At 45.4% G+C, this 21,710-nt stretch overlaps 1 protein-coding gene across 1 annotated transcript in view; it reads right to left on the bottom strand.

Moving 5' to 3' along the window:
* ITGAE (integrin subunit alpha E) overlaps positions 1 to 21,710 on the bottom strand; it is an 847,690-nt gene that overhangs the window by 209,588 nt on the left and 616,392 nt on the right. Inside the window, exons 18-19 of the mRNA XM_085649316.1 lie at positions 18,840 to 18,967; positions 6,439 to 6,587 (exon numbers count right to left, since the gene is read on the bottom strand). Of these exons, the coding sequence (XP_085505442.1) occupies positions 6,439 to 6,587; positions 18,840 to 18,967 (277 nt within the window). The remainder of the gene's footprint in view (positions 1 to 6,438; positions 6,588 to 18,839; positions 18,968 to 21,710) is intronic.

Here is a 21,710-nt window from a genome sequence, read left to right as displayed (position 1 = left end):
GTGTGGATATAATGAATTAGCTGAGTAATATAGATGCATTTTGATTCACAATTGGAAGGACCTCTGTATAAGCAACCATTTATTCCAAGGGGGTAGGGTTCCAGCCATAGTCCAATGAGGGATCATCGATCAGAGCCGTATGTCAGCAAGAGTGGTACAAAACACTCCGGATGGGAGTATTGACCATGCCGCTTTGGTGCCGCCACAACATGCTGAACGTGGTCCACACTTCCATCCGGAATGTTGTGTACCCCTCTTGCTGTCATACGGCTCTGATCTTACTGTATTAAATGGTTGTTTATACAGAGGACTAAACCGCCATTCATATTAATAGTTTTAGGACCGCCAGCGGTGTAATGGAGGTCTTTGCTCCTTCAAAAAGGCTAGCGATCCTGAAACAAAGGGGGACCTACAGTATCCCATGTTCCCCATGTGCATGGGAATGCACACAGGGTAGCACAACATGTGCCCCCCTGTGTACATGCACACCAGTTTCTGCACGGCATTGACTTTATAGTCTACGCCATGCAGGAACTGTTTTGGTGTTCCCCTTGCGGTGCCCATTTTTAGAGGCACCGCCATAGGTACGCCAAAACTCAGCAATTCAGACTGGAGGAAATATGGCAGGTGGCCCGACCACAGCTTTGGTGCAGTGGGAATGTGGCGGTGGCATACCACCCACTCCTGCTGAGCCAAAAAATGTAATCGGGGGCAAAGCGATTTGCCCAGAATCAAAGAATGTTGGTCCAATGCTGAGACTTGAACCTGGTTTCCCAGCTCCTAAGTCAGCAACTCCAGGCCATTTCCATATTTCTCAATTTCTATGTGAAAGTCATACAGAAGGGGTGTTTGATCATACAGAAGGGGTGTTTGATCATGTTGAGTGAGCACATTCGCTCATTAACGCTTTTGTTAAGTAAAATAAAACAGCAGCAACGAATCCTGGAAAGTTCACCCGGAGTCTTGCTTGGGAATACTAGCAGGGATGTGTTTTGCAACTGGACTTAGGGGCATTGTTCAGCACCTTTGCAATTTTACACATACTTGGCTAATCATTTGAAATATTATATACATATAGACCACAACTTTTGCGACCCACCAAAAATTGGCTCAAGACCCACCGGTGGGAAATGCTGCCTTAATCCTCATAAAGAAACCCATAGCTGGCTCCAAGGTGCAGCCAAGTACTAGCCGGTCTCAAACAAGACAAGTGGAATGTTAACTAGAACAGCAGCATCTAAGTGCACTATCTAAAATCAAAGAGTCAAGCAAGTGGTCCAAGATTAGGGCTGCATGTTGTGTACCTGAGAGAGCTTCTCTCTTGCCATTCGTGTTTGGCCTGTGCTCGGTTAAAGCTCTACCCAGAGCTCCAGAGGTAAGCTGTCTACCTGGAAAGGGAATTTGCTAATTAGGCTAGGGAGTACAGGGTGGAGACACCTCATTGAATGATGCCAAAGCATGGGCGGACTCCAAAATAATGCTGCTGGGAATGGCCCCAGTGAAGGCAAAAATAGTATAGAACCTGGCAGCATTTTATTTCAGTAACCAGTCTTCAGGTCCCACATGGCACCAACTTCCAAGTATCCTGCTTCAAGCAAGAATATGTGAAACATGTATTCGTAGCAATAAAGTGGCTCCTAAAAGCTCAGATTTAAAGTGAAATCATCTGCGCCATGCACACAATGTTTCTAATACAAGTCCCTTGTAAAGGCATTATGTTCAAATCAAGATTCCCCAGTCACAGGGCTGCTGCTCATCCAGTGATGCCCTGGACAACAGGACCCAACGCTGCATCACAAACACCTTGACCGAGAGCAAAAGATGGAAAAACACCACACCAAAATCATTCTCATTGGTTTTCTTGTTTTAAACGCAACGCTTGTAATTGTTAATTGAATTTGAAATTGTACCTGCCTGTGACGTGCATTTTCCCTGCTGATTGCACCCTACCTGGTCTTCAGCACTTCCGCTTTGCTAACGCAGTCTAGTGCCTAGGGGGTGATCAGCTGTTGCAGTGCAGCTGTGATTGGTGGGCGGGGGGAAGGGAACATCTCAATTGTCACGCTGAAGCGGAGGCGCGCCCGACCGGGACTAGGGGCCAGGACCCCTGGCCAATCACTGATATATTCAGCGGAAGAACTCCTGGCCCTATCCACCGGGAACTGCCCCTTAGGTAAGAGCATAGTAGATACACTAAGAGCAGAAAGAATACTGGGCACCAACTGGGATGACGGAACCATGACTCCGCAAACATCCTATCACAAAAACATTGTGCCCGGTAAACCACCTGGACTTAAGATGACTGTTCTTAACACACGCTTACTACAAAAGCACTGCCGTGAAATTTTCTTGCTTCTCCAGGATGGAGAGATTGACGTCCTGGCGCTCACAGAAACTTGGTTAGGAGACACTGCAGTCCCAGACATGATTGCAGCACTCCCCAGGGACTTTGATGCCCTATGGTACAACAGACAAGACAAGACTAGATGGGGTGGAGTGGCTATCCTCTATAATAAACGACTGTTGGTAACTAAGATAGTGACAGAGAGCATAGAAAACGCAGACACTCTAGGAGTAAAAATCTCGTCTAAGACCTCCTGCCTCGTACTCCTGGTGGTATACTGCCCCCCCGCAATCTACCCCCAGGTTTAACAAATTATTCTCTGAAATGGTTAGTGATCTTTGCTCACTGTACCGACGACTCCTAGTGGTCGACGACTTCAACTACCACTGGGACAAAACACCTAGGGGCATATTTAATAATAAATTATCGCCGCTTTAGCGGCCGTTTTCGGCCGAAAAGCGGTGATAATTTTATCGCCTAATTAGCAAGGTCACGCTAACGCGTGAAACCTTGCTTTAGTGTGGGGATTCCGAACACCCAGCTTTGCATCTCTAATGAGATGCAAAGTGGGCGTTCTTGACCTGACATGACAGGAGAAATGTCACTAAGCGACATTTCTCCTATCATTAAGCCCCACACCATGAAGCCTAGCGTCAGGAAAAGTAGCGATAACCCCTGTTATCGCTACTTTCCTTACGCCTGCTTCAGGACTGACTTAGCCATGATATCCTATAGAAGGTGGATATCATGGCTAAGTTTGTGAGTCCCTATCAGCAAGCTAACGTGAGATTATCGCTGGGTTTCCAGCGATAATCTCACGTTAGGCAGTTAGCGTGAGGATTTTTATCGCTGAGGAGATAAGCGTTGCTAATAGCACGCTATCTCAGCGATAAAAATCCACGTTACCCGGCGATAATTATCCTCACGCTAAGAGCACTGAGGGATAATTATCGCCGGTTGTTGCTGATATGCCCCCTAGAGAGCTACTGGTCAGCCAATTTGAGTTAGCTATGAGCTCAATGGGGCATCACCAATTGGTTGATGCCCCAACCGACATCAAAGGCCACACACTTGACCTTATCTGGACTTCAAAGCCACAGGCCAGTATTACTGACATCAGCCCGTGTGCCTGGGCTGATCACTCACTGATCAGCTGTTGGGTCCCACTGTGTAGCCAACTATTTCAGCCGCCCTCTGACTGGAAAATGGTGCAAAGTTGGAACAACATTAAGGCAGATAAACTAGTGGGCACCCTAATCGGACTCCCCCAAAAAGAACCCATGATAGGTAACCTTGACCAGCAGTGTGCAGCTCTCACCAACACTCTTAGAAGAGCCATCGATCAGGTGGTACCAGCACGGAGGGTCAGAGTTAGTAATAAGGGAAAGGGAGCCCCCTGGTTCAATGAGGACCTGAGGGGCAGGAAGCAAACTCTCCGCCAAGCCGAGAGGCGGTGGCAGAAATCAGGCAATCAAGCCGAGCTTGCTGCCCACAAACTCTTGCTTACCTCATACAAAAAGCCATCATGACTAGGAAGGCTGAATATTATGAGACAAGAATCACTGCCGCGGCAAATAAACAGAAAGAGACCTTTAGAATACTAAAAGAACTCAACCAGAAGTCAGAACAGAAATCCACAGCTACACCAGCAGACTGCAACACATTCCAGACCTTTTTTTTGCATAAGGTTGAGAACATCCTGGCTGAGATTGATATCCCCCGATCAACCAGGACCCCCCAGACCAGTACCATGCACCCCTCATTCCCGGCACTCTGCTCCCTTCCTTCCCTAATTTAGACCTGGCCTCCCTGTCACTTCTGATGAGCCATGCTAAATCAGGCTCACAAGCAGACCCCTGCACGCCGAAGGTATTCTGGCCCTCCCCGGACTAAAAAGACAGATCCTCGCTTCATTAAACCATTCTCTGGAGACAGGCTACATACCTTCCGACCTGAAGGAAGCCAGGGTCACTCCCCTGTTGAAGAAACCAGGGGCAGATGTCACCATTCTTAAAAACTTCCGGCAAATCTCCCTGCTCCCCTTCTTGGCGAAAGTTGTACAGCAACATGTTCTAAAAATACTCTTGGCCTTATTGGAGGAACATCAGCTACTCCAGGGGCGACAGGCTGGCTTCAGGGCTCACCACAGCACTGAGTTGGGGATGCTGTCCATACTCGATGAGCTAAGAGTTATGGCCGACAATAAAAAACTGTGCGCCCTGGTTCTCTTAGATCTATCAGCGGCATTTGACACAGCCAATCATGCACAGCTCCTGGCACGTATCACCGACCTCGGCACCAGTGGCTTGAGTCCTTCTTGTCAGGCCGTTCCCAGAGGGTTCAGCTGGGTGAGCAGGTGTCAGACAGGGGCGCCCTCACGTGTGGGGTCCCCCAGGGCTCAGCACTGTCCCTGATCCTCTTTAACATATATCTCCAGTCATTGATAACTGCCCAAGCACGCATGGATTGCCAAGTTTTTAACTATGCGTATGACACACAGCTCATCCTTCAGATTGATAACTCCCATCAGGCCTACTCACAGGTACAACGCATCCTCAGACACACAGTGAATTGGATGACAGACAATTCTTTGAAAGTCAACCATGAAAAAACAGAGGTCCTTGTCATCCCCTCAAAGACCAACCCCTGTAGTGATCTGTTCTGGCCCCAAAAACTCGGCACAACCCCTAAACCAGTAACGGTCGTAAAAAGCTTGGGCATCAAGATTGATGCTGATCTTTCCATGACCAATCAAGTTGCGACTGTGGTTGGAACTTGCACAGGCCTGCTGAGACAGATGCGGAAGCTTTCCCCCCTCCTCTCAACTGCAGCGCTCCAGATGATCGTATCAGCCACAATGGTGTCCAGACTGGATTATGCAAACGCCCTATACATTGGCCTCCCGGAAAAGCTCACCAATAAATTACAGGTGACTATGAATGATGCAGCTGGATTGATTTTCAGGCTTCACAGAAGGACACACACAACCCCTTTGTTGCGCAAGCTACACTGGCTCCCCATCAAGCAGAGAGCAAAATTCAAGGGCCTCTCCATTGCCCACAAAGCCATTTACGGCCAGGCCCCAGCCTACATCAAGGAGCGCCTTGGGAATTATGTGCCGGGCCGTAAACTCAGGTCACCCGAGAGCTGCCTCTTGGCAGTCCCACGGTTTAAAACTGCATCCAAGGGAGGCATAGCCCTATCTGTCCTACTCCAGCAGCTCTGGAATCAACTGCCTGATTGCCTCCGCAAGGAATGCGCACCCTTCCCCTTCAGGAAACGTCTCAAAATGCTCCTGTTCAGGGAGGCTTTGGATACAATCTAATCATCTGCCTCACAGGTTTTGTGACTGCTGGTGATCTGGGCCACCCTCTCTAAGTGCTAAGAGACCTGCTGGTGATGATGCACTATAGAAATAACAGTTAACATAACATAACAAAGGGGAAAGAAGAGGAAGAAGAGACGGAAAAAATCATCACAAGGGGAAAAAACAGGAACCTGTAAGAGCGAGATAAGGGAACAAGGAGTATCTAGTAGTGATTTAAAGAGGCATGAGGTGGATTCAAGATTACCATTCGGGTGCCTACATTTATTAGCACCGGCCGTTGGCTTCTGAGAATAGCTTTGGGCACCAGCCTAATTCTTTTACAAATTCAGCACTGTGGCTCTCTTTTTCATCTGTTGACAGAAGGTCTAATACTGGACCCACACGTTAAATGGCTGTATCTCCACCTCCCCTCCCCCTTCCCAGGGGAAAATGCCCAATGTGGTAAAAGGCCAATCCGGCTCTGAATAGAGGATAGGAACTTGTACATTCTGTAATACGACTCTTAAATCAGAGGCACTAACATAACTGTTTCTGCCCTCCAGAACCTTCGAAGGTTGGTACTTGACTCAGGACATTGTGCACCTCAAAGATGCTCCTGCTCTGCTACAAGTCCACACTTCCTGGCCAATCACTCTTAGAGTGAAACTCTTCCATGTTTTACAGTATTAGATCTGAAATGCTGAGTTATACATGAATACTTTATTGTTTATTGATAATGCTATCTAAGAATGTTAAACAGAATAAAATAAATGCAGAGGTTACTCACCAGCACCATCAGCTTGTGCGTTGCGCAGTCACCCTCTATCAAGATCTCGCCTGTGTGTCTGGGTTCATTGGTGCCTTCAAACATTATCCTTTTCTGCACCTTGCCGATATCTAAGTCCATAGTATAGACAATGCGTGATTTCTCAGTGTCTGGGGAAGGTAGCAACAGAATGGAATCAATTTCCTGATTTCATTAATACTCAGAGATATTATTCCAGCAGCAAAGTCTCATTCTTCATCAAAATCACATTCTTCAGCAGTGTTCCTGGACACCTGTGCCATGTGTTTGTTCCCCAGTGGGCTGAGTGCTTTAAGAGACTATCTTCCTACCAGTGCTCTGTGGACCCCACCATACAAAAAGTTCCCAATTTGTATTTAATTTGTATTTAAGAAAGATCAGTGCGTTGAGGTCCAGCAGCAGAGATCTGTGCAATACCAACAATCACATCGTCATATCTCAGAAAGTAAGACACAATACTTCGCTGCTCTGAGGTCGATTTATCTAATTGAGCATGGTGACTAAACCAGAACTAATGGGACAACTGTGAACTGTATATATGGGGTCAATATTTTCAGGTAATTCTGATAATGCAGATCAGCTCACATTCTTCAAATTGTACAAGAAGTCTTTTGACCACTGTTTCCAGGTCACAGATTAAGAGCTGCCTACTGCTTTACCGCCATGGTCTATTTACCTGTCCACCATCTTGTCTGATGCTCCTGTTATTTGTTTGTGCTTTTCTCTAGGATGCCATGTTGTGCTACAAGTTTCTTTTCTTCCTATACACCTGCACCCATACCTTTCCTCATATATCTTCCACCACCCACAATCTCTGCATAGGCTGCCCCTTCCCCATTCTGCACAATGTAACCACTGTGTTGAAACAGCAGTTGCCGATTGTTTATTCGGCTTCTCCTGGTCTCCCATGCCCATCACATGTCTTTCACCATATGGCCCTTCCCACACACCACGACCACCAGGTTGTGTTGGTGGTCAATGCTTGTGTTTTTTTTCTGTGCCTTTCGTCCATGCTCAATACCACACCATCTGCATCGGCTGCACTTGCCTCTTAATGCACAGTGTGTTGGTGCTCGTAGGTTGTGTTTTTTCCAGGGCATTCCCAATACACTCCCTTTATGCTGTCTATTTTCTGCTTTAAGGTGGTGTCAACATCACTGCCTAACTTCCTGGCTATGATTGAGACTGCAACTTAGTGGTTTGTGGTCTTTGTTACTCCACAGTGCTTGTTCCATCTGGCTGCAACAGAAGTAAGAACGATCATTCTTCACTACTCTGTGTTTCCCTGTTGTCTCTTTTCAAACCCTTCTTTTTGTGGGGCTCATTACAGGTTGGCTGTACTTTTGTTGTGGAGATACGAGGGCTGGAAGGTAAATTACCGTATGGAATCTCTGCAGCAAAGTCTCCTGGTCTGGCCATTAAGAATTTCCCTAAAATTCAGAGAATAATTGCTTGGACCAAGAGTTGCTGGGTTTTTCACAATTTCAGCAAAAAATCTGCAGACTTTTTACACCTGTTCCGGGCAGGCAGAGAGCGTCTGCAGGACTACCAGTGGGGTGTGTGTGTGTGGGACTCAGAGGTGAAGAGACCACTTGTGCCTGTCCGAGGGGACCATTATAAGCTCCCCAGGCTGCCGTGGATGCCCGACAGTACTTATATCCACGAGCCGTAGTCATGCAGCTCCTCTTACAGGACCAGAATTTTAATCATGAGAACTTGGGTTAGTTCACCCGAATGCATCACTCCAGATTAACTAACCCAACTTGTAAGGAAGCCCTGTGTCTTTTCACCTGTCCTTGCTTTATTATACGTGATTATGTTCATTCTCTCTGTGATACTCAACTGTCTTGATTCGTTCTTCCTCCCCCTGAGTTTTTCCAGTGGCTCTTTTCTCTCTCCCCTCTGCATTACCTATGTTGTCTATTCATCCCCCATCAGCCCTTATAGTATCTTTTCTTTGTCTACTCACCTGTCGTCCAACAATATCCCTGTACATTAGTTCTCTATCACTCTCTGTTAGAAATGGGGGTCTCTAGTTGGCAATGGTTTGCATCTTTGTCCAAATAGGGACCATTGCTTCTAGTCAGGGAAAGGGGGATACACTCCTAAAATAACCCTTGCTCACCCCCTTGGTAGCTTGGCACGAGCAGACAGGCTTATGTCAGAGGCAGTATGTAAAGCATTTGTGAACACGTACAGTAACACAGTGAAAACACTACAAATGGACACCACACCAGTTTTGAAAAGTAAGTAATATTTATCTAAACAAGACCAAATGGCAAAAATCCACAATACAGTATCAAAAATAAGGTTCTTAAATGGTAGAAATAGTTCAGTTCAACACAAGTTGTAAATGCAACACTTTTCCAACAAAGTACCTTAGATGTGCCACGCAAAACGAATAAAAGGGTCACAGGGAACACGATGCGTCAGTTCCTTGCTTCAGGGGAGGTGAGGCACCTGTTCCTTACTGCAGCGCAGGGGAGGTGATGCGTCTGTTCCTCACCGGAGAGGAGGGGATGCATCTGTTTCTTACTGCATTCCGGTTACGATGCAACAAGATGGTGCTTCGATGCGTGGCGATGATCCGGTGCGATGCGACAAAATGGTGCCTCGATGCAACGATCCGGACGATGCGGGAACGTTTGCAGCCGCACGGCAGGTGCTGTGACAATCTTCTCAGCGATGCGTCGGGACTCGTGTGGATGCGGCGCGCTTCTTCTCCATGGCTCGGCAATGCGTCGGGACCAGGTGCGGATGTGGCACGTGTCTTCTCTGTGATTCGGCGTTGCGTCGGTAATCGGTACGGTTGCGACACGCTTCTTCCTCGTTGCGTCGATCTTCCAGCTCCCAACAACAAACAGTCTCCAGAGGTCCTAAACAGCAGCAGGCACCTCTTTGCAGGTTGGAATTACCAGCAAGGAAATTTAGGGGAGCTGGTGATGAAGTATTTGTATTCCTGAGACTTCAGACAGGAGGCAAGCTCAGTTTCAAGCCCTTGGAGATATTTTCCTCAAGCAGGTGACAAAGCAAACAAAAAAATTCCTTTTTCTTCTTTCCTTGGCAGCAAGCAACCACTGCAGGCCAACCTCAAACAGCAAACCGCACAGGGGCAGCAATCCTCCTTCAGCTTCTCCGATACTTCTCCTTGGCAAAGCTTCCTCTTGATTTCCCAGAAGTGATCTAAAGTTCAGGGGTCTGGGTTCCCCTTTTTACACACACAAATCCTTTGTCTCTGAAGGCAGAGAATGTCTGTACCCAGCCAAAACTCTTTCTGTCCTCACTGGTGCAGCTTCCTGGAAGGAGGTGGAGACAGCATTGTTGAAAGCAGACCTGGCTCAGGCAGGTGAAATGAAATCTCCTCCCCCGACTCTAAATTCAACCCAGGTCCCATTCAGCCCAGCCCTGACTCATCAGACTGCTGGAGCCGTAGCCTTCTCCCAGCTCCTGTCACTCACAAGCCAGACATGCAATACACAAACCTAGGTGAGGCATACAGGATGGTTAGACAAGAAAATACCTACTTTCTAAAAGTGGTATTTTCAAACACAGAATGTTAAAATCACCAACACTAAAAGATGCACTTTCACATTCTGAGTCCAGGCATACTAAACTTTATTTTCCCATCTTGTTTCCTGGATCAGTTATGTTCATAAGAGGTTACAAACAAACTGCCCATGCTGGCCTATGGGAACAGATAGCCTTGCGATAGTGAAAAACGAAATTGGCAGTAATTCACTATCAGGACATGCCACACACACCAGGGCATGTCCTACCTTTCACATACAATGCACCCTGCCCACAGGGGTACCTTGGGCCTATCTTAGGGGTGACTAACATGCAGAAAAGGGAAGGTTTAGGGACTGGCAAGTGTGTGCACTTGCCAAATCGACATGGCAGTCCCAGACTGCACACATGCTCTGCAATGGCAGGCCTGAGCCACATTTTACAAGCTCTCTTTTGTGGGTGGCACAATCAGTGCTGCAAGCCCACCAGCAGCATTTGATTTACAGGCCCTGGGCACACATGGTGCGCTGTACTAGGGTCTGACAAGTAAATCAAACAACCAATCATGGAATTACAATTCCATACAACCATTTACAAAAGGGAGCACTTGCACTTTGGCACTGAACAGCAGTAGCAAAGTGCTCAAAGCATCTAGACCAGCGAAAAACAGACGAGGCAACAGCAAAAAGTGGAAGGGAGACTCACGCCAATGGTGCCAAGTCTAACACTCTCTAATCAGACCACTTGACCCTGTAGCAGGATACCAGCAGCAGGTGTGGTTTTTCATATTTTCAGAGCAGAAAACTCACTTTGGATTTCATCAATTCAGCAGTTATCAGAGATTTAGCCCCTGGGCTATCATCCTTACTTTTCAATTCACCTCCAAATATGAACCCATAGCTGCATGCTCTTAGATGCCTGTGGTTAGGGGTGAGTTGGTCCAAGACCTGCCTATTTCCAGTACATCCAGGTTGCCTGCTACAGCACTTTGTAGTGGACACGCATCCACTCTGCTGGGAGTCACGCACCTTTAAGTACCTGGGGATTAACATGTATCATAATGGCAATCTGACAAGAGCCATTGCCTCTCTCAGTCCCCAGTTGGTGTTCTGATGTGCCTTTCATCTCTCACGGAAGAGTGTCCCTGTCGAAGATGGTGCTACTTCCCCTTCTTATTTTCATAATCTGCTGATGAGTATACCTCAGACCACCTTCCACACATTACATGCCATGTTAGGGGGTTTCCTCTGGAATAAGGGCATGCACTGGACAGCACTGAGCAGGATGCTGCTGCCAGCGGAGATGGTGTGGTCTGGGGCCCCCACCTTCTAACACTGCCATCTGGCGGAGAAGTTGCGGTGGCCTGCTCACTTATTTAAAGGGAAGCTGGTAGGAGAGCTGGGTGAGCCTGCAAGAGATCCAGCGCAGCATCTGGTGAGGGAAGCCATGGAGAAAGTTGATGCCACTGCATCCAGAAGGAGAAGAGACCCAAGAGACTAGAAGTCTCACCAGCATAGTCCAGAAGATGGTTCATGCTGGTGCACCCAGAAGAAGAGTCTCTAGCAATGAGAAGTCTCAACCGCATCATTGGAAAGAAGGTGCATGCTGGAGCACCGAGGTGAAAGAAGAGAAGGAAGTGTCAGTGTGACCTGCCGGATCCCACTAGGAAATGTGACCTCTGATCAAGCCAAGAAACAGAGAAGATCAAGAGGGGCGAGGCCTGAAGACACACCTGTGAAGACCCTGGCAATTGAAGAAGCACATCTATTTACATGAACAAGCCACCAAGTAGAAACAACAATAGGCTGGTGACAGCAAATCGGGAGAACTGTGAGTGAGCCATAAGCATACGCAAACTGAGTCTCTGTCCCAACCCCAACGGGAGAACCGAGAGTACGCCGCAAGTTGTAGCCACCTGTCGTACAGGTTCACCACACGGCTAGCAAGCCCCATTGTGTCGGCCCTAACTAGAGTGTCATCACTGCCACCCATGGAGCATCAAACAACCGGAGTGGAGTCTGACACCCTTGCTATACCAACAGACAAGACGCACCCGTGAAGCGGAAGAAACAGTCAGCCAGCGACTACTTTCATAACCGTGCCTGCATTCTGATCCCTGGGGTGAGAGCGGGTCTTGAACAGGACCCATGCAGCCAGAATATTCCTGGCTCCCTGAGCCAGCTTTTGTGTCCGGAATCACTCGGGTTAAATTATGAATGTGAGCAGAGAAGTTCTGTTGCAGCCAGCTTTATCAGTTCATATGTCCGCAGCTGTCCTGCTGATTGACTCTATAGACAGATGGACAAAGTGGTGTCCAGTTTATTTTTGTTTTGTTTCCACAAGGTGGCCCATTCTTTTGCTTTTTGGGAGGAATGTGGAGTACTGCTGGATATGCCATGCTGCAACCCCTCCCTAGGGGCAGTACTTACTACATACACCCATCCAACACAGGCATCATCAATCAGGTGACCCATTTAAAAACTAGTCTGGGAGCATGTATTGGAGGCCACTTATGCACCCACCACACTAGTATCCGTGTTGGTATTTTACTTGGTATGTGGGCCTAGGGTCAATTACTTTACAGCGTGTTCTACCACACCTTAGAACAAAGAATCCGCCTGAAGAGAACTGCACAAATTGGACCCTGAATCCTGCAGCAACAACATGTTTGCCATCAACATGATGACTGTGCTCATATCTATTTCAGGCCTTTGCAGCTAGCAACCATTTTGTGTATATTACTGTAGGCTGCTGGTACTGGGAAACACCTCAAACTACATAGATAGCACTTCTGCTGCTGAGAACCTCGGGTTCACGTGTAAGGGAAGCATTGGATTCCCATGCGACTCCATGGTGAAATATTTTCCATTTTACTCCTGTTCTCCAATATGCTCAGTCCAGAGAGCTCTGGATCAGTGGAGCCCTCAGGGTAAGAAAGCAATTTCTTCAGAGACTTTTGAGCTGACTTCTGAGAGGTCAAACATTTAGTTATCTGAAGGCTTCTGTTGACACCCAAACATGTATGACTTCTGTCAGAGATTAGGAAAGGATACATAGAAAACAGAAGAAGAGTCTGCTTTGCTTTACATTCACTTCAGAGGGTGAATTTCTTTTATGTCACACAACGGAGCACACACAAACACAGTTCATATACCAGTACGAGCTCCCTTAAAACGTCTTGTCTCAGCAATCTAGGCTAAATTAAGCTGCAAGAGCCCATCAAATTACCAGTCCATAACCATGCCTCCCTGTGTGTTTCGGCCTCTCTGTCTGGCTGGCTGGAGGAAAATAAAAGGTAAGGTGTAGACATTTAAATTATGCCGACGTAATTTGTGTAATTTTGAGAATTACAGTGAAACACAAAGAACCAGAACATAAGCACCTATTGCTCACAATTATTGGTTTGTTCTACTTCTTTTAGCACATAGTGGGTTATCGCTTAAAAAGTTGATGCAATGATACATTTCATGTTAAAACATGGCGCTAATTGATGGATTAACATTTTGTGAAATTGTGCATCATTTTCCAGAAATGTTGTATTGTTACATAAAAAGTTAATTACACAAATTTTGCACAGACTTTATCTCAACTTGTGTGCTCCCAGCATTCTCAATGCAAAGAAAACAAGCAATAGGTGAAAACAAAAATGTGGAATACACTAATATGAGGTGTGGATCACATATAATAGACTACATCATCACAGTCCAGATGGCAGGCACATCAATGTGAATTGAATTGGGTTTGTGCTGTCTCCAACTTCTCCGAACATTACACTGGCATCAAAATCCAGGCTTTGCACTGAAGTGTCGAGTGGAGCATCCCACAGGTTGGTAATCTCTGGAGGGCATGCACCTAGCAGCTTTCAGCCACCAGCAAGGTGGCTAAGATTGACAAGCTTCTGGCAGTGGGGTAGTGACTGCCGGTGGTATTTGCCAAAGTTCTGCTATTTTGGCGGGGACACGAGGAAAGTTGTGGTCCTGGGGAGACCCAGTTGCTGGTTGTTGTCCTGCTCAAATGACAGGTGAGGTGCCAGGAGGTGGTGATACACTCAAATGGAGGGCACTTCAGAGATTGGAGACGGGAGAAACTACCACTACGACACAGAGATATTCTGGGTGCTTTGCAAATCAGAATAAACTGCAGAGTAACGGAAGGAAGTCTCTAAATCTGGTGCAAAAGAGGTGCATGGTGGTCGCATACTCGGATCACCCCACACATTTGTGAATGGGTGTAGATTCTAAAGCACATCTATCTTCAACAGAGCACATTCCCCCACTGTACCTCTTGGCCGTGCAGAAAATGCAGCCTCCCACTTGCTCATTGCTGCTGCCCATGGAATGCACAATGAAACATCATTACCCGAGATCAATGGGTAAGGGGGTGAAAATGAATGGGAGTGAAGAGTTAAGGAAGGACCAACAATCAGTGCAGTCTACTGACTCGGATTCATACACACAGCTCCATGCCTGTAGCTCACAGATAATGTAAGGCAATAATGGCAAGGCGCTAAAATCCCACATCAGGGTACCCTTCAGCAACACCTGCATATGTTGCACGAAAACAAACTAGGGAAGCACAACAGCTGGAAAAATGCTAATACTCTTACAGAATGCAAGATGAAGTAAAAAACGTGAAGTGTGACCAGGGACTGCATTGCTAACATGGATTACCATAAGGTGTTTTAGCCATTGTTAAGAAATTGATTAATACTTTTGCCTGTAAAGTTAAGGAAGACTTGAAAATAGGGCCGATAGGGCCAAAGTTGGTTTAGAATTACTACTATGTGTGTAATCTGGCCACAGGATCTATCATACTTAAAGCCCTGACTGGTTCCTGATCCAACCACTACACATCCGCCTGTCATTTGCTTTGCCCTTCTACAGTACCAAGAGTCGATACTCAGAGTTGGGAGGTGCTGTGGTAGTCGGGGTGGCGTGCCACTCCACCGCACCTTCTCTGTGGGCTGCCTGTGATGTACCAGGCTGGCTGCGGGAGATCTTAGTCCACAGAGTGGCTGCTACTGCCCCACCTCGCTAGAGGTGGATTGGTCCAAGATTTATCTGGCTTGTGACAAAAGGCCAAGCCCTCACTGGCTGTACCAAACCAAAAGTGAAATGGCTTGCCCATATGTAACTATCCCATGAAAGCAGCCAGTATCATTGCTCAGAATACTTTAATTTCATCAAGTAATTAGGACAGGTTGAGGTGGCACATTTCATACTGATGACGTGTTCATCACCCAATCAACTCTCAGTGTCAGTCTAAGCAATGCTATTTTCATGCATGTACCTGGGCAGGGGAAAATAAGGCAGAGCAGGCATTGCGAATCTTTGGGGCTGTAGGTATGTTTTGTCATGACAGATATGATTTAATTTTGGAATTGTGCACACAGAAGAACAAAGAGTGCTGGTGGCCTGAAAAGAGTGCCCGTGCCGCCCCTGGCAACCACCAGCTCAAATTACGTACTGAATGCACTGCAATCACTCCATAGAAAGTGAAATGGTTCATTAACCAGCTAGTACCATGACAGTGAGAAAGAAACACTCCTATTGGCTGAGCTAAGATGTGATTGACAATGTCTCAACAATTGCTGAAAAGTCTGTTCCAAATGAGGCAATGGTTGCAGAGGGATAACTCATACCCTCTCTGTATAAATTGTAAGCAATAGTAAGCAATACATCGTGCATCTAGCTCAACTGACTGTCAAAACAGCCCTAAACACTTACAGTGCAATAGTACATTAAGGTTGTGGCACTTTAGGATGATGCCCACCCACTCTTCGGCTACTAGGGCAGTTTCTGGTTCCATTGAGATGGGTACTTTCAACACGTGTATGAAATTGAGTTCCTGGTTGACTGGAGTGTGAGCCCTGGTCAAGCAGTAACCACGATCGTAGTCAGGTTAAAGCACCAACAATCCCCAAATTAACTTGTGCTCTCCCTCTGGTACTGTGGCACAGAGCAGTCAGGCTTAAATTGAAGGCAATGTATAAAGTATTTGTGCAACACTGCAAACAGTAAAAACTGTGAAAACACAACACAAAAAGAGTCCACACCAGTTTCGAAACACAGAGAATATTTTAAGAAGTAAAACAAGACCAAAACAACAATAATCCAATATGTAGAACCTGAGTTAGGAATTTTTAATTAATAAACTGTAAAATAACGCTTAGAAGCAATAAGCACTTACTTGGGATATCTGGTCACGCCTGAGCAGGACATAGTAAAAAGTTGAGACTGACTGCAATAGAGCGTGGGCCGGATACAGGGACTCAGCGAAGCCCACTAAACAAAAGTACCTTAATCTTGGTTGCGTCAACATTAGGGATGCATGGTGCAGACAAGGCAATGAGCCGGCACTGATCCATGCAGTGGCGGCGATGCTCTCGTCCTTATCCGCTCAGCAGCGGTGATGAGTCGGCTCCAATGAGTGGGGTGCCGAGATGCGGAGGCTCTGTGTTGTTATTGAGGCTGCCAATGCCAGATATGCGAGGGCCCTGCGCTGGAAAGAGCATCGTGCAGTGGTGGTTCCGAAGGTGATGTATCGGATCTGATCCAGAGACCAGCAGTAATGCGTTAGTGTCGATCCACACAGCAGAGGCAATGAGCCGGTTTTGATCTAAGCAACAGGGGTGGTGCTCGGGTTCTGAGTCATGCAACAGTGGGGATGAGTCAGTTCAACAGAATGCGTCGGTTCTGCTGAAGCAAGCACCTCAGGCCCACTTCCAAGCGTCCAGGACTGGGATGGCACCACTTGGATAGGTAGAGTCACAGATGGAAGAGTCCGGGTGCAGAAGCAGGGTGGTTGGAAGTCTTTTATGTCCCTGAGATTACAGATAAGGAGGCCAGCCAAGTTCCCCTTGGAGTCACTCTGGGTAGTGAGTTCAAGTTATGCACCTCTAGCCCTTCTCACCCAGGCAAGAGGGCAGCAGGCAGCAGATCAACACAGCCAAGCAGAAATCCAGCAGAGTCACAGTCTTTTCAGCAGCACAGCAGTCCTTCTTCCTGGCATACTATCCACAGGTCCAGAAGTGTACTGAAGTAGTGGGGTCTGAGGTCCTACCTCAGGTGGCTTTGAAGTGGTGAGACTTCAAAGAAAGCCTTTGAAGTGCACGTATGCCCTCCCTTCTTGCCCTGGTTCCAGACTCACTACAGAGGGGTGTGCAGCCCTTGTGTGTGGACAGGACACAGTCTATTCATGTGTAAGTAAGGCTGTGTCCAGCTCCTCCCTCCCATCCTGCCAGGATGGCCCATCAAGTCACACCTAAGATCCCATTGTGTGTGGCTGTCTAGGGAGAACACGAAGCCCAACTGTCTCCCACCCCAGACATGTGTAAGACACCAAATGGTTAAAGTAGGAAAATGGCAACTTTCTAAAAGTGGCATTTTCATAATTGCACTTTAAAATCCGACTTCATCATAAGTTAGGATTTTAAATTGTGATTCCAGGGACACCAACCTTGAAGGGGTCTTCTCTTCCATTTGGATATCACTCTCATAAAACGTAATAAGGCAACTCCAATGTCATCCTATGGGAGAGACAGGTCTTGCAGTAGTGAAAACACTATCAGGACATGTAAAATGTAAAAATATATGTCCTGCTCTTTAAATACATTGGGGCAGATTTACAAGAAAGTGACGTATCTGTCAAGATGCGTCACTTTCCCTGTGCCACTATGGATGTGCCGTATTTACAAAACGGCGCACCATGGCGCAAGGATTGACAGATGCGTCATAAATTCGGATGCATCTGTTGACGCAAAAGTGACGCATTGCTGGAGTTGTGTCGCAAGCACGACCCAACTGCAGCAATGCAGGGGGAGGCCTATCCACATTGTGCTGCGTTACTCCTTACGCTTGCTTCAAGCAGGCATAAGAATTTGGCACAGTGCCATCCTAGAAGTGGCGCAGTGAAATCTTGTAGATTTCACTGCATCACTACTACAAGACTTTTTTGCATTGGAACACGCACTCTGCATACATTATACCTGACGCAGGTATAATGAGACGCAGGCCTTTACAACGTGATGTGTCTCCCTAGATGCGTCACGTTGTAAATGGGACGCATTTTTACGCTGATGCTGCGTCACAAAAAGTGACACAACGGTGGCACAAAAATGACGCAAGGGGCTTGTAAATCTGCCCCATTGTACCCTGACCTCTGGGCTGCTCAGTGCCTAACCTAGGAGTGGCTTATATGTATTAAAAAAGAAGGTTTGGGACTGGCAAGAGGTTTAATTTGCCAGGTCGGTATGGCAGTTTAAAACTGCACTCACAGGTTTTGGAATGGCAGACCTGAGACATGTTTAAAGGGCTACTTAAGTGGGTGGCACATTAATGCTGCAGGCCCACTAGTAGCATTTAATTTATAGGCACATGTAATGCACTTTGCTAGGGACTTATAAGTAAATTAAATATGCCAATTGTAGATAAACAAATGTAACCACTTTTTAAAGAGAGAGCAGATGCACTTTAGCACTGGTGAGCAGTGGTAAAGTGCCCAGAGTCCAAAAACCAACAAAAAACAAATTCACCAAAAAGGGGAAAAAGGTTTGGGAGAAACTGCAAAAAAGGGCCATTTCTAACAACATATATAAAGCATCGAGACTGAGTCAGTGTCAGCTTTACAGTCGAAAAATTTACCCAGTGGCAAACAGCGTCTGTCTTACTACTATTATTCTCTTTCTGTGTCCCAATGCAATTCTGTCTCTGTCTTTCAATGCCCTTTTTTTAAAATAGTTTCTTTACTCCACTTTTCTGTGCCTAAAGTTCCACTTCCATTAGTGCACAATAAATACTGGTCTACACAGTTTGTTTTCAAAAGGGAATACAAATCATTAGATAAACACAATCTCTATGTATGAACATGTTACCTACCTATGTTTTCAAAAACAGATTCTATCCCAAAGCACAGCTGCACATCCATGGTCTTGTGGTCAGACATAATGGGCACAAGAGACGGCGCGAACACAGCATTGATGTTGAATCTCACAACAGGCCGTGAGCTAAAAGGGAAAACAATGAAAATTATATTGGTTCTACTTCAGATTGCAGCATATTAATTTGTATTACAAAGATAGTGGATTATAACATCAGATTTGAGACTTATCTGTCCTTGCAGGTGTCCAGCCTTCTTGAATGTGTGGAGTTTGGTTATTGTAGACCGTTCAACCCATGCTACCACACCACTATGCACTACCACAGCACTATCAATGCCCAGTCACTAAAATGTAATTCTTAACCTTTTCTTAGTTACTGTCTGACCAAGATGGCTTTCATTTGCCATGTCGTACAATCTTTTACGTACACCATTGGGTGGAATGATCTTGATTTGGTCAGCTACTGTAGACAATTCATCTAACAATTTGTTGAATGGCCTTAACACACTTGGTAAAGTGCTCTGTCTTCTCACACCTTTTCTTTATCAGAACGAACTAAAACTGCCTTCAACACTTTATAATTCTCCTTGGCACAAGACCAGTCTGATTTGTCAACAGCTCCCTGACTCCACTCCACCACATCCTCCACCCTGGCCACAGCTCCTTCCCATGCACACATGGTTACCCCTTCCTCATCCACACTCTTCCAATCCAGCTGCAATTCTGGTATACATTCAATAACGAAATTGTATTCTTGCAACATAGAAGCCAGTCTTGCAAGCCTTGCAGAACTTTTTTCTGCCCAATGGAATATGGTCAGTGCGGAGAATATTCTTGTTTTCCCACATATATGTCCTAAAATATTCTGCAGCCCAAACTGCTACCAAGGTCTCCTTCTCAATAACAGAATAATGACGCTCAACATCAGTCAAGGAGCATGAAGCAAATACAACAGTTTTCAGAAGATCCCACTGTTTGTGATTACACTGCACTAATTTCAGTGTCACTGGCATCCACATTTACAATGGTGTAATCATTGATGTCAAACGATACAAGGATACCCGCACCACAACTCTCTTCCTTTTTGTATTCCTCCAGCACCCATTCATTAATTTTACAGCATTCTTTCATATTCCACATGCACATCGCTATTAGTTAAAATGTCTCCTGGGAAGTCTTCTTTGATACATTTTTTTCAAGACAATTAATAACACTTTTGGTAGTGGGAAAACCAATGGGTTCTACTTTAAGCTACCTGCAAATATGATCAATTATAAAAATAAAATATTTCATGTTATGAGGTAATATATAAAAATGTCCTAGCATATCAATCCCCAATATTTGCATGCTCTACTAGGTGAGGGAACAAATGATTCAAGTACTTCTTATGTGACTAGTACTTTATCTCTAGTATTGCATCTTACACACATTTTACATATTCACAATTTCACCAACCATTCTTGGCCTCCGAAAATCACTTCTTATCCTCCTCTTGGTAATGGTTGATTCTAAATGACATGTATGGGCTGTAAAAAATATCCAATGTTTAAAACATTCAGGAAGTACTAATTTGTTCTCCCCCACTACCTTTCCACCCTCAATGGATAATTCTTCTGACACTTTCCAGAACATCTGCAGATTTGTTGACATGTCGTTTCATAATAAAACTGGAATACTCCACACCTTACACATTTTTGGTACAGCTCCATCTTTGAGCTTGGTTTTTATGTTCAAACCCCTGTACATTCCCAATAGTGCGTTTCACCTTTTTTCCTGACAAAATATCCACTAATGGTCAGAGATCAGTTTTCAACACAAATGCTCTTCTCCACAAATATTGTTTACATTTTTCTACATTCCATACATATGCAAGAAGTTCTATTTCAACTATGGAATATTTACTTTCCACTGTACATAAAGTCCTTGAACCTATAGTGTTGTCATGTGTACCTTCACTTTGTGACAATACAGCTCCTAAACCATATTCATAAGCATCCATCTTCACAACGGTCTTCCTCCCTTCAACAAATGGTGAACCCTAAATAATATTCTATTTCATGTTTTGTAATACCTCTTCACATTCATTGACAATTCAAATACAGCTCTTTTTTAAAAATGATTTAAAACATTCTGTATTTCTGACACAGTCTTTAAAAAATGTGGCATAGAATTCACACATGCCTAAGAAGGACATACGTTGTTCTTTATTCTTTGGAGCTGGAGAGGTTCTACAATTCTTCTAACTAGGTCACGTTTGCGTTTCACACCTTGGTCTGAAATAATGAGTCTTAAATATTCTATTTCCCCACTCTTGAAAATACATTTGTCCTTTGTTAAAGGTACACCCCTCTTCTCTAGAATCCTCAAAACGTCATCCAGAACAGCATCAAGTTCTACCACAATCTTGGAAGAAATTAAGATGTCATCCTGAAAAACGATTTCATAAGGAGTATCCTGGAACATTTCTGACATTAATCTCTGAAAAAAGTCTGCTGCCAATGCCAGCCTAAAAGTTCAACTGCAAGATTGAAAAACATTATCAGGGGTGACAAATGTTATTAGATGGCTTCACTGAACATCTAATTCTACCTGATAGTAAGCACCGTTTAAGTGTAGTTTTGTTAACCAGCTGGAACTACCAATTTTGGATACCAAGTCCTCTATCCTCAGTAATGGAAAGCTATCAACCCAGAATGCTTCATTCAAACTTCTTAAATCAAAGCACATTCTTAAGTCTCTAGTTTTTTTCTTGGCTAGAAATATAGGGGAAAGCCACAGTGTTGCTTTCACCTTCTCAATGATGCCTCATTCAGATAAATCTTTTAACGCTTTTGATAAATCTCTCCTAGCACTAAGTGGTATTTTGTGC

The sequence above is a fragment of the Triturus cristatus genome, chromosome 3_2, assembly GCF_964204655.1.
Source record: "Triturus cristatus chromosome 3_2, aTriCri1.1, whole genome shotgun sequence".
Lineage (NCBI taxonomy): Eukaryota > Metazoa > Chordata > Amphibia > Caudata > Salamandridae > Triturus > Triturus cristatus.
This window is presented reverse-complemented; position numbering and strand designations above follow the sequence as displayed.